Here is a 13,519-nt window from a genome sequence, read left to right as displayed (position 1 = left end):
TGTGGCTTGATAGCCCATTCGTTTTTAACATTGAATAATATTCAATTTTCAGGCTGTACCAATTTTGTTATCCATTTAACTAGTGAAGGTCATGCTTGTATGCTTCCAAGTCTCAGAAATTATGATTAAAGCTGCTATAAACATCCATGTGTGGACATAGTTAAGTACCAAGGAATGCGATTGTTGGAATACAGGATCATGTATTTGATTATAGTTTGTAAGAATCCACCAAATTATCTTCCAATTACACTGAGCTATATCCCCAACCCTTTTTATTTCTTATATTGAGACAAGAGCTTGCCTAGTTGCTAAGGGTCTCACTAAATTGTTGAGATTGGCCCCCACCGATGAGAGAACTCAAGTTGTTTCATATCCTTGCCAGCATTTGGTGTTGTCAGTGTTATAGATTTTGGCCATTCTAATAGGTGTGTAATTTGTTATCTTCTTGTTTTAATTTGCAATGCCCAGATGGCATCCAGTATTGTGCCATCTGATCTTATGCCTACTTGCCATCTGTACATCTTCCTTGGTGAGATAGATACCTGTCTGAATCTTTTGCTATTTTGTAATTGAGTTGGTTTGTATTCTTAACTGTTGAATTTCAAAAATTCTGTGTATATTTTGGATAAATCCTTTATCAACTGTCTTTGTAAATATTTTCCTCTGCTCTGGGACTTACCTCATTCTGTTGATAAAACTTTATTGATGGTTAGCCCATATAGAAAAGTATATTTTTGGCTTTTCAGTGTAGTTTGAATGTATATTTCTTTCATTAGTGAAGTTGAACAATTTTGATATGATTAAGTGCTGTTTCTATTTTTCTGTGAACTTTCATTCAGTTCACATCTTTTACCCACTGATGTAAATTATGAATCTTTTTTTTTTTTTTTGCCTCTCAGAAGTCTTTAAAAATTGTGGAGGTTAGTTTTGCCCAGATGAGAAACATTTTTCCCCTCATTTTTTAAAATCTGGTTCTCAACTTTGCTTTTATATTTAGTTTTGCTATAACAAGTAATTTTAATTCCCTCAAATTGGATACATGGGAATCTCTTCTCTTCAGCTAATGATCTAGCTTAAGAATTATTGCCTTCCAAAAGTCTTCCTAATGTTTTTAAGGATAACATAAGTATCTGTTGTTCCTATTGTCTTTTTTCTGTCTTACCATTAACTATATCCTTATTTCACCTGTTTATGCACAAATTGTAAACTCCTTGAGGATCAGAACTGTTTTATTCATTTTTGTGTATTTAGTGTCTGAAGCACTCGAAGTAGAAAACAATGTTAATATTTGATATAAATGATTGTTCTTTTTTTTCTGGACTTTGATTTTTGTAGCCATTGCTATCTAATTTAAATACTCTTACTTTGTTATTGATGAACATTAGTCTTACCTGTCTTTTTTTTTTTTTTTTGCTACTTCCTTTTAGGGTTGTTCTGGAGAGAAATTGATTTATTTTGGGAGCCTTTGTGAGATATAAGATCTTTTCTAAGTTTCACTTTTTTATTCATAATTAGATTTGTAGGAGTGTTTTGATGGAAGCAGATCCAAGTCCTTTTTCTTTCTTCATTTTTTTTTTTTTGTGGTGGTGGTGGTAGGGAAACCGGTGTTTTATATCTTTTTTTCCTTTTTTGTGTTTCTACAATGTAATTTTATAAAAACATTTAGATTACATACAAAAATGAGATTAAGTGTAAGCTTTCAGTTATTAACTTAATACTTTAAGGTAAGTGACTACAATAATAAATCATTATAGAGTTGTGCAGTTTCTTAGAGGAGATATCTAGGGCTAACCTCTCACGACAAAAATGAAAATTTTAGTAATCTAGAAACAATTTGAATTTCTCTACATGAAAGAATGTGAACCTCCTGTTGCAGTTTTTTCCATTATTGAATTGCTACATTTGTAAATGGAGCTAAAATGTGCCAAGAAACCCTAATTGATCCAGTTTTAATCACTTTTGACACTAGGCTTTTAGTTTACTGAAATCAGTAATTATAAATTTCTTACTAAACTAAAAAATATTAATTTAAATGGTATTTTTAAAAACCCCAAGTGTTTTAATGGTACTAGTGAAACACTCACAAACATTGCACATCTCAAGGAAACTAAGGAGACTAGAGAAACAATTTCCATACTGATAATGTCAGTGGCTGGCTCCTTTACAGTCTGTTGAAGTCCAATATTTTAAATGAATTTCTGGCTTAAAACTTGAACACATTTTAACCACATATGGAGTTTCATATTTGTTGATGTTAAAATGGCAGTCCACAAAAGAACCTATCAGTTATGATCATGTTGCCTTTCTGTTCTTTACTCAGCATATCCAACAGATGCCCTTTTTTTTAAATGAGATATGTAAAGAAGTTATTTTTCATTCAAAAATTACCAATTCATATAACATTAATTTCAGAATCATTTCACTGCAGTGTCTGTATGGTATGTGTGGGTCAATTATGGTTTTATTGTTAAAATCAAACAGCCAAGTTGTTTAAATGATTCTTTTTTTTACTTGGACCCTTCTTTTATTGATAATGGTTTTGAATAGAGTGTACATTATGAGAGAATCTTTATGAACTCTTCTTGACATTATATATCCACTCAGAAAATTATCTGTATTTTACCACAACAATTATTACACATGGAGCATGAATTTGTTAGATTTTTCAAAATAACTGATTATTTTTAGTGTGTATTTAAACGTTACCTTAGCTTTTTTTAAATGTAAAATGAAGATTGAATATATTATCATTGGAAGTTCAAAATTAGAATGTAACATCTCTCTTCTTGACTTCTGTTCTGTAGAGCAGGTTGTTGCCCTGGATGCCCAAAATATCGTAGCTGTTTCATGTGGAGAAGCTCATACTTTAGCACTTAATGACAAGGGCCAGGTGTATGCTTGGGGTCTCGATTCTGATGGACAACTTGGCCTACTAGGATCAGAGGAATGTATCAGAGTACCCAGGTAACAAAGGTGACCACAAAGAGGTCCTTAATCTTTTAAAATGTGTTTGTTTATTTAAATCATTCTGCTTACTGTGAGCATGTAAGCATTGTCATCTAATTATTTCTTTCCTTTGAATCCTTTAAGAATTTTCTAGGTAAATTAAATTTGAGTTGACCTATTTAATTTGGGCTGAACTATTCAGCTACTATTTAAAATATATTCTTATATTCTTCACATTCAACAGATTTTATGTTCATAAAGAAAAGGGACAGGGAATTCCTACTTTAAAATAACTTTTATCTTAGTAGCACAGACTGATTGAAGCTAAATATACTGTCTTGAATATCCCAGCTGATGAAATATTTACTAAATATCAGTTGGTTCATGATACTCATTTTTTCAGTGTGGTTTTTATTGACTATGGCAGCCTAAACTTGCTTATTATAAAAAGAATTTGCTTTCCACTTTTTTGTTTTACTTAACAGTGATCACAATTTAATTTATATTATTAACGTAGAATTGCAGAATTATTTCACAATTTAAAAATGATGCCTGATCAGTATTATAGTCTTACAGAATTGTATAGAACATAATCATTTTTTTAATATTAAAAACTGAGCATAAACAAATCTAGATAAAAATATAAAGATTTTAAAAGAAGTATTTATTTCTTAAGATACCTAAGTATACTAACTTGTACTTAGATTTTTATATTATACAAATTCTGGTCTCTTTAAACCCTTTTGTTCTTTGGTGGTAATAGTTTTAGGGACAAAAGAACTCTCCAGGGAACCCCAAGATATTCTAATAACTATTTTTAGATTTATTCTAGGTAAAAAAGAAAATTTTTTTTCTTTTTTTGCACACATTTATGTGTTCTATTTTTGACATTGATAAGGTTTGTTTTGATTTAAGGAAAATTTTGTGATAGGACTGGGGATGTAGCTCAGTGGTAAAGCACTAGCCTAGGAGGTCTGAGGCCCTGGGTTCAATCCCCAGTGCATCAAAAAGAAAAAAAAAAAGGTTGCAACTACTAGGGTAAAGTAGAACACAGGAGAAGATATATTTCAGAACAGGAATTTGCAGTTTGAAATTTAATGCTTGTTCTATTATTGAACTATCCATTGAGACATTTGGATACATCATATTCATATGTTTTCCTTAATCAACATATAACCAAATCCTGCAAAACTCCTCAAATTTGGTTCCTGTTGTTTCTTCTGCAATAACAACTAAATAACGTAATTCCCAGTTTGCTTATGATGTCCCTTAATGATGGTGCTGTTGGGAGAAGAATATTTTTCCTTAAGCTGAGTAAATTAAATTTCTTCAGACAGTTTAGTTTTGACTTCTTTCAGAAAATGGTAATTTTTAACTAGATGGTTATTGACTAGATAATATAGAGCAACCATAGAAACAGTGACCTTAAATTTAACCTACCCTTTACTACTTTCATTGCTTCTTCCAAGTAATTTTTATAGAACAGGATTTTTAAGATAAGTTTTAAAAAATATTTGTATTTTTCAGATGAAAAAGGACTTATATATTAATCATCTTAATTGATTCATGGCAGAGCTTTCTAGTTTCCCTTATTTTTACTCTACCAGTTGCATAATCCTCATTTTGTTGTGGTTCACTTCTGGCATTTCAGTACTATGTAGGTGAAATAGTAAACAGAAAGAAAGGTAATTAAAAGGAGATAGTTTTATTGTGTGAGAATTTTATTTGATTTTGCAGTGCTGGAGATCAAACTCAAGACCTCATGCATGTTAGTCAAGGACTCTACTACTGAGCCACCTGAAAAAGAACTGAGTTTTTTGTTGTTGTTGTTTAAATATCTGATTTTGTATGTTAAACATCTGTATTAGGTATTATACTGTTTATCCTTCTCAGGTTTTCAAATTTTTATGTATTGGATCTGATTTGTATGAATATATATACATAGTTTTCACTGATTCTATGTTTTATAAAAGATTACCAGAGATTTTCTTTTTAATTTTAGTACCAAATCATTTTTTAGATATAAGACTTTTTCTAAGTGCCATCGTACTTAAACCAGTTTTGTAAGTTTCATACACATTATCTATAAGGGGATTTCTAAAAATTAGTGTTGATAAATTTTCATATGAACAATCAGAAAACTGAAGATTCACATTAGGCTATTTCTCCTCCCCCTCCACTACAGGGATTGAATCCAGGGACTCATGAATGCTAGGGAAGCCCTGTACCACTGAGCTACATCTCTACCCCTTTTTTTTTATTTTGAGAGTGACTCACTAAGTTGCCCAAGCTGATCTTGAACTTGCTACCCTGCTGCCTCAGCCTCATGAAAAGCTGGGATTACAGGTGTGTGCCACCATACCTGGCAGGATATTACTTTCTTGACACAATTTTGGTTTGTTTTTTGGCTTGGTGCTGGTGATTGTTCTCAAGGCCTCATGTGTGATGGTCAAGTGCTTTACCACTGGGCTACATTTCCAGCCCCCAAAACCATTTTCATGCTTGCAGATAAGAACATGAAAATTAAGCAAAATTAAGCAACATTTCAAAATTAAAGAATGTGACAATAATAAATAGGTTATATCTGAAATTCTTACTAGTTGGCTAATTTTTTCCTACTTATAATTTTGTGTGGTTTTGAAGTCACTACTATTTGGGGAAGGTGTGGAATTAGTCAATTATATCATCTATAGATTTGATTTCTGGCTAGATTTTTTTTAAAAAAATGGAGAACATAATACTTGTATATAGAAAAAAGCTTAAATTTAACTTTACCTTCCTTCCTTTCTTTCTTTCTTTTTTTTTTTTTTTTAGGGGGGAGAGGTACTAAATATTTAACCCAGGGGCACTTTGTCACTGAGCTATATTCCCAGTCCTTTTTATATTTTATTTTGAGACAGTCTCATTAAATTGCAGAGGCTGGTCTTTTAAGTCCAGTCTCTCAGACTTTCAGCAAAAAATTATAGCAGAATGATAGTAATGATAATCCTCATGAGTATATAAAACTATTTCTGGACTAATTAAACGTTAAAATTGTCATCTTGTTCAAAAATTTTATTTTCTTGACTCTTTTAAATATTTTATATCTTTGCCTGATTTTAATATTTGAAAATTCAGAAACACTTTAGATTAAAGGGAAAAATTGTTTTTTTGTTTTGTTTTGGCATACTGGGGATTGAGCCTGCCTTTTGTATGCTAGGTAAGGTACCATTTAGCTATTCCCACAGTCCAGTGTATATCTTAATGATAGAAACTAGATTAGTTGTTAGTCTAAATTTTTCAAAGTTGAAAAAAAGTTGGTGTTAAGGTTTAAAAAAATTTTTTGACAATCTGGGAATTGAACACAGGGCATCAGATATTTCTTCTGTTCCTCAGATACACCTTCTCTAGCCCCAACGTTAAGATTTTTCTTAAACCTAAAATTACTAGGAAAGTTGCCTGAGAAAAAGAAAATTGTTCATTTGTGTAATTTTGTAGATGGAGACAATACCTTTATTTTACTTATTCATTTTTGTGTGGTGCTGAGAATCTAACCCAGTGCCTCACACATGCTAGGCAAGTTCTCTAACCACTGAGCTACAACCCCAGTTCCCCCCCCCCCCCCCCGCCCCAGTCATGTGTTTTATGGGAAAAATATTTAATGCTTTGGTTCCTCAACTTTTAAAATTTTTTTCCTTTTTTGATACTAGGGGTTGAATTCAGGGCCGCGCTCCACCTGAGTTCTACCTTTGACATTCCCAACCCTTTTATTTGAGAAAAGATCTTACAAAGTTTCCTGGGCTGGCCTTAAACTTGTGATCAGTCTCAGTCTCCTGAACCACTAGGATTATAGGCATGTGCTACCCGGTCCTCCTGGCTCAGCCTCCCAAGCTGCCAGGATTATAGGTGTGCACTACTGTGCCTGGCTTCTTCAACATTTTAATAATATAATGTAGAACTTTGTACTAGTCTTTGTTAGCAGTGGTTGGAATTTTGTCTTTAGAAACCCAGCTAGTAGCAATGTTTAGTTGCTGTCTATATTGCCATTGTACAACCGTTGGACAAATGGAAAAATACGGCAGTACTAAACATATTAAGTATGCTAGAGCATATTGTCATATTTAGCAAACTGTCAAGAAAATTTTACTTTGGACCAAGATGGCAATTCAGATGTGTTTAATAAATCCAAAAATACCCATACCCCAAGACAAGGATGTATAAATCTGATTTCTAAGATTTAATCTTTTCTTTAAAATTTCAAACCACTTCAAAATTCATTCAATAATTCACTCAGTTCTTTACAGTAGATTATTTTAGTGATATCATTTAAAATGTTTGATGTGCTCTAAGCTTTAGTTACTTGAAATTTATAAGCAGTATAAAATATTTGCTCTAGAGGTCTGAGTTCTTAATGTCTTTTCAGAGATGATTATTTGGGAATCTTCATGTTGTGTGTTTGCATACATATGTATACATTTAGACTTATTTATAAATTTTATTATTTTATTTTCCTATTAAGTGCATTTAACTTCTTTTGAAAATTGAAAACATTAAGCATATCTTTTGTCCTTGATAAAGAATTTTTTAAAAGTTTATTTTTAAAATCAATACATAGAAACAAAATTGTACATATTAATGAGGTATTGCGGTGTTTTGGTACGTTAGGTTAACCATTTCTCCCCAAACATTTATCACTTCTTTATGGCAGAAACATTAAAATCCTTCTAGGTTTTTTCTTTTTTCTTTCTTTCTTTTTTTTTTAATGTATGTGTGTGGTGCTGGGGTTTGTAAACTAGGGCCTTGTGCATGCTGGGCAAATGCTCTACCACTGAGCTAATCCTCAGCCCCTCTTTTTAGCTTTTTGAGATAGACATTATATAGTTACTATCTATGATTACTCTACTATCCAGTAACACACTGAAACTATAATGTACTCATTGACCAACCTTTCCCAATTCTTCTATTTCCTCTTATTTCCCCAGTCTGTAACCATCAGTCTACTTCTCAATTTCTATGAAATCAGCTTTTTATATTCCACATGAGTGAATCATGAAATACTTGTCTTTCTATGCCTGGCTTACTTTATTTAACATTAATGATCTCCAGTTCCATTCATATTTTCACAGATAACAGGATTTCCTTCCTCTTTTTTTAAATAGCTGAATCGTATTCCATTGTGTGTATGTACTACCTTTTCTTTATTCATTAGCTGATGGACACTTAGAATATTTCACTTCCTTGGCTGTTGTGATAACCCTTAGACATAATGATTTAATTTCCTTTGGATATATACCCAGAAGTAGGATTGTTGGATTATGTGATAGTTCATTTTTAAAATTTTTAAATCCTTATTGCTTTTCATAATGGCTATACTAATTTGCATGTATACCAACAGTGTGCAAGTGTTCACCTTATTCCACATCCTTGTCAGTACTTCTCATTTCAATAATAGTCATTTTAAAAAATATTTTTTAGTTGTTGATGGACCTTTATTTTATTTATTTGTATGTGGTGCTGAGAATTGAACCCAACGTGTCATACATGCTAGGCAAGTGTGCTACCACTGAGCCAGAACCCCAGCCCCGATACTCATTCTTAATAAAGTGAGGTGATGGCTCATTGTGGTTTTGATTTCCTTTTCCCTGATGATTAGTGAGTTGAGCTTTTTTTTTTTTTTACATAAGTGGTGGTCATTTTTAAGTCTTCTTATCTATTGCCTGTTTTTAAATCAGGTTATTTGCCTTTGAATTTTATATGTTCTGGGTAGTAACCCTTTGTCAGATATTTTCTCCCATTCCAGTGTCCTAAAGCATTTTCCCTATGTTTTCTTATATAGTACTATATTATATTGGGTTTTATATTTAAGTATTTTTAAATGTTTTTATTTGTGCAGTATAGTTATCTGTGAGAGAGGATTTCATTTAATATAATCATACATGCATGGATTATGGTTAAATCTTTAACTCATTTTGAGTTGATCCCCCTCACCGTAACTGGTGAGATAGAGGGCTAGTCAGTCTCATTCTTTTGCATGTGGATGTCCAATTTTTTTAGCACCTATTTAATGAAAAGTCTTTTTGTTTAATGTATATTTTTAGCACCTTTGTTGAATGTTGATTGTAGCTTTCTATCCTGCTTCATTGGCCTCTGTGTCTGTTTTATGTCAGAAACATGCTATTGGGATTATTATGGCTTTGTTTGTAATATACTTTGACAATAGGTAGTGTAATAGCTCCTTTTTTGTTGCTTTTGCTGAAGATTGCTTTGCTATTTGTTTTTGTTTTTGTTGTTCCATACACATTTTAGCTTTTTTTAAAAAGTTCTTTGAAGAATGTCATTGATATTTTGATATAATGAATGCATAGATCACTTTGAATGGCCTGGAGATTTTAACAATATTTTGTTTTTTCCTCAATCATGAATTCAAATGTCCTTAACTTTGTGGGGGGGGGCAGGGAATGGAATTGCTTTCTTGATACCCATTTCAGGTAGTTTGTTGGCATGTATAGCAGTGCTACTGTTTTTATTTTTTAATTTTTTTTTCTGGTACTAGGGATGGAACCCAGGGGTTCTCTCCCACTGAGAGACATTCCCAGCTCTCTTATAATTTCTACTTTTTATTTTTCATTTTGAGACAGGGTCTTGCTAAGTTGCTGAGCCTGGCCTCAAACTTGTAATTCTGTGCCTTAGCTTCCCCAGTCTCTGGGATTAAAGGTGTGTGCCACCATGCCCAGCTAGCACTACTGATTTTTATATGTTGATTTTGTATCCTGCAACTTTGCTGAATTCTTTAATTATAATAGTTTCTTGTTGGACTCCTTGGAGGTCTTTATATCATAAGATCATGTCGTCTACAGTTACAAATTGACTTCCTTCTTTCCAATTTGGATGCCTCTATTTCTTTCTCTTGCCTGATTGTTCTGGCTAGAATTTCTAGTACTATTGTTGAGTAAAAGTGGTGAAAAGAGGGCATCCTTGTTTTGAGTTCTTAGTAAGCTTTCAGGTTTTCTATATTCAGTATAATGATAGTTTGTTTTTGTTTTTTGGTGCCGTGCTGTGGATCAAACACAGGGTCTTGTGCATATACAAGGCAAGTACTGTACCACTTAGTTATATCCTGAGCCCAGCTTTTTATACATGATCTTTATTATACTGAGGTATGTTTTTTCCATATCTCTTAGATTTAACAATTTTATCATGAAGGGATGTTGGATTTTATCAAATGAGTTCTCTGCATCTATTGAGATGATCATATAGCTTTTGTCCTTCTTTCTGTTAATGTGGTATATCACATTTATCAAATTGTATATGTTGACCCTGTCTTGCATCCCTGGGATGAATCTTTTTGATGTGCCGTTATCTTCAGTTTGTTAATATTTTGTTGAGGATTTTTTCATCTATGCTCCTCAAAGTTATTGTCCTGTAGTATTTTTGTTATTGTTGTTGTGTCCGTGTCTGATTTTAGTGTCAGGGTAATGTGTATTTGGATTAATTCCCTTCTCTTCAAATTTTTGGAATAATTTAAGAATTGTTGGGATGTAGTTTAGTGATACAGAGCTATCTAGCATGCATTAGTCCCTGAGTTCAGTCCCCAGCACTGCCATAAAAAAACAAAAACAAAAAAACAAGAATTGGCAGTAGTTTACTCACCAGTGAAACCATCTGTTCCTGGCTTTCCTTTCTGGGAGACTTTTCTTTTGGGCGTGCTAAGGATTGAACCCAGGGCCCTGCCCCTGCTTGGCAAGCACTCTACCACTGTGTTCCAGCCCTACTGATTGAATATCAGTACTTGTTATTGATCTGTTCAGGTTTTCTGTCTTCATGGTTTAATCTTGGTAAGCTGTATGTATCCAAGAATTTGTCCATTTCTGCTAGGTTATCGAATTTTGTTGGTAAAGACTCATTCATAATAATCTCTTTTGAGCCACTGAGTTGTAATGTCTCCCTTTTTTTTTTTTTTTTTAAATTTGTCTTCTCTTTGTTATTTTGACTAAGGGTTTGTTAGCTTTGTTTTTTTCAAAAAACCAATTCTTCATTTTTTTTTATTATCTCTGCTCAGCCTTTTTTTTTTTTTTTTTTAAGTTTTAGATGGGCACAGTACCTTTATCTTACTTATTTATTTTTATATGGTGTTGAGGATTGAACCCAGTGCCTCACACATGCTAGGCAAGCACTTCACCACAGAGCTACAACCCTGGCCCAGCTTTTTTTTTTTTACCCCTCTTGTTCTTAATGTGTAAGATGCAATGATGGGTTATTTGAGTTCTTCTGCTTTTTAAATATAGATGTTGATTGCTTAAAAACTCACCTTTTAGTACTGTTTTTATTGTCTTACATAGATTTTGACATGTTGTGTTTTGATTTTCATTTGTTTAAAGAGATTTTTGATTTCTGTCTTGTTGTTCAAGAATAAATTGTGCACTGGGAATATAGTTCAGTGGTAGAGTGCTTGCCTAGTATGTGCAAGGCCCCGGATTCAATCCCCCATGTTGCATCCCACCCCGAAAAGTTCCTTAATTTCTGTGTGTTTATATAGGTTCCAAATTATTTTACTTCATACATGTTTTCCAGTGCATTATAATTGTACATAATGTTGGGATTTATTTTTACTTGTTTGAGTTTTTAAAGTTTTTCTGGTTATTGATTTCTAGGTGTTTGTTTGTTTATTTTTGTTTTTGGTACCAGGGATTGAACCCAAGGGCACTTAACCACTGAGTCACATCCACAGCCCTCTTTTGCATTTTATTTAGAGACAGGGTCTCACTAAGTTGTTTAGGCCCTTGCTAAGTTTCTGAGGTAGCTTTGACCTTGTAGTCTTCCTGTCTCAGCCTCTTGAGCTGCTGGGATTACAGGTATATGCCACCGTGCTTAGCTTGATTTCGGTTTTGAAAAAAAAAAATTGAGACCTGTTTTATAGCCAATTATATAATCTGCTCTGTAAGCTGTTCCACCTAGTGATAAGAAGAATGTATTCTGAATGTGTTGTTTGGAATGTCCTGTAGAAGTCTTTTAGGTCTGGTCCATTTGGTCTGTGGTGCAATTTAATTCTGCTCTTTCTCTGTTGACTTTTTGTCTGAATGAGATATCCGTTGTGTGGGATAATAAAGTCCCTTACTATTATTTTATTGGAGTCTGTCTTTCCCTTTTAATACTTGATTTACATTTAGTGCCCCTATATTGTGCACATATATATTTAGAATCATTATTTCCTCTTGATGAGTTGACACCTTTATCATTGTACAATGACTTTCTTTGCCTCTATTGCTTTTGATTTAAAGTCTGTTTTTATCTGATAGGATTATGGCTGCTGCTCCTTCTGGATTTAATTTGTGTAATATCTTACTATATTCCCTTACTTTCATTGTATGTGTGTCCTCTGAGGTAAAGTTTTTTTTTTTTTTTTTACAAACATTTAATTGGGTTTTATTTTTTCCTTTTTTTAAAAAAATCCATTCAATCACTTTGTATCTTTTAATTGGAGAATTTTTTATCATTGACATTGAAGGTAGTTATTGATAGGTGGCAAGATCTTAGTACAACCATATTGTAATTTGTTTTCTGGTGTTACTGTAGTTCTTTTTCTTTTTCTTTTTTTTTTTGCTTTCTTACTCTTACAGTTTTCCTTTGTGATTTTGTCATTTACTCTGGTAGTATGTTTTGATTCCTTATTAATTGTGTTTGTCTCTGCAGATTTTTGTGGATACCATAAGGCTTACAAAAAAAATCTTTTGATATAGCAACTATGCTGAAATAATAGCACCTTAACAAGATTGTAAAGATAAAAACAACAACAAAACAAAAAACCACTACTAAAAAATACTACACTTGACTCCATTCCTCTGCACATTTTGAATTTTTCATATCTCATTTTACATCTTTATTTATTGACATTAATATGGTCATTATGGTTTTGGTTTTCATCTTCATATTAAAAATATGAAAAGTTTACTTGTGATGAATTCTGTAACATTCTGTTGTGATTAAGTATTTTCTAATTTGTTATCTGTGAAAAAATGGAACTTGGGAAAACAATGTAGTAAATTGTTACCACTCAGTATAATTTTTTTTAATTTCTGAAAGCTGAGGAAACAAAGCAGATCCCTATCTCTGTTGTTAGTGTTTAATAATCTACTGGAAGATGAAAGGAGATACTTTTTTCTTCAACATAGTAATGCCACAGTAGAATGTATTTCTTTGTGTAATATGTACTCAAGAAATTAGCATTTGTGGGCTGGAGATGTGGCTCAGCGGTAGCGCGCTCGCCTGGCATGCGTGCGGCCCGGGTTCGATCCTCAGCACCACATACCAACAAAGATGTTGTGTCCGCCGAGAACTAAAAAAAAAATATATATATATTAAAAAAATTCTCTCTCTCTCTCTCTCTCTCTCTCTCTCTCTCTCTCTCTCTCTCTCTCACTCTCTCTTTAAAAAAAAAAAAAAGAAATTAGCATTTGTGTTATAGGGCAGTATTTTGGAAAGGAGAGTCACTGAGTTTAAATTACTTTGCAAATTTAGAAGATTTTTGGTAAACTTTATGACTAATTTAATACTAAAGCTTCTAAGACTTTACAGATTCATTTATCCTTTAACAGTG

At 32.6% G+C, this 13,519-nt stretch overlaps 1 protein-coding gene across 5 annotated transcripts in view; it reads left to right on the top strand.

Moving 5' to 3' along the window:
• Herc4 (HECT and RLD domain containing E3 ubiquitin protein ligase 4) overlaps window positions 1-13,519 on the top strand; it is a 115,579-nt gene that overhangs the window by 22,203 nt on the left and 79,857 nt on the right. For all 5 annotated transcript variants that reach the window (XR_003301367.2, XM_077799307.1, XM_077799306.1 and 2 more), the window contains exon 4: window positions 2,805-2,964. Coding sequence is in view for 4 of the 5 variants with exons in the window: in XM_077799307.1 (XP_077655433.1) it covers window positions 2,805-2,964 (160 nt within the window). In the remaining variant the exon portion in view is untranslated. The remainder of the gene's footprint in view (window positions 1-2,804; window positions 2,965-13,519) is intronic.

This window comes from Urocitellus parryii, chromosome 5, assembly GCF_045843805.1.
Source record: "Urocitellus parryii isolate mUroPar1 chromosome 5, mUroPar1.hap1, whole genome shotgun sequence".
NCBI classification, from domain to species: domain Eukaryota; kingdom Metazoa; phylum Chordata; class Mammalia; order Rodentia; family Sciuridae; genus Urocitellus; species Urocitellus parryii.
Note: the sequence above shows the minus strand (reverse complement) of the source record. Positions and strands in the feature narration are given on the sequence as shown.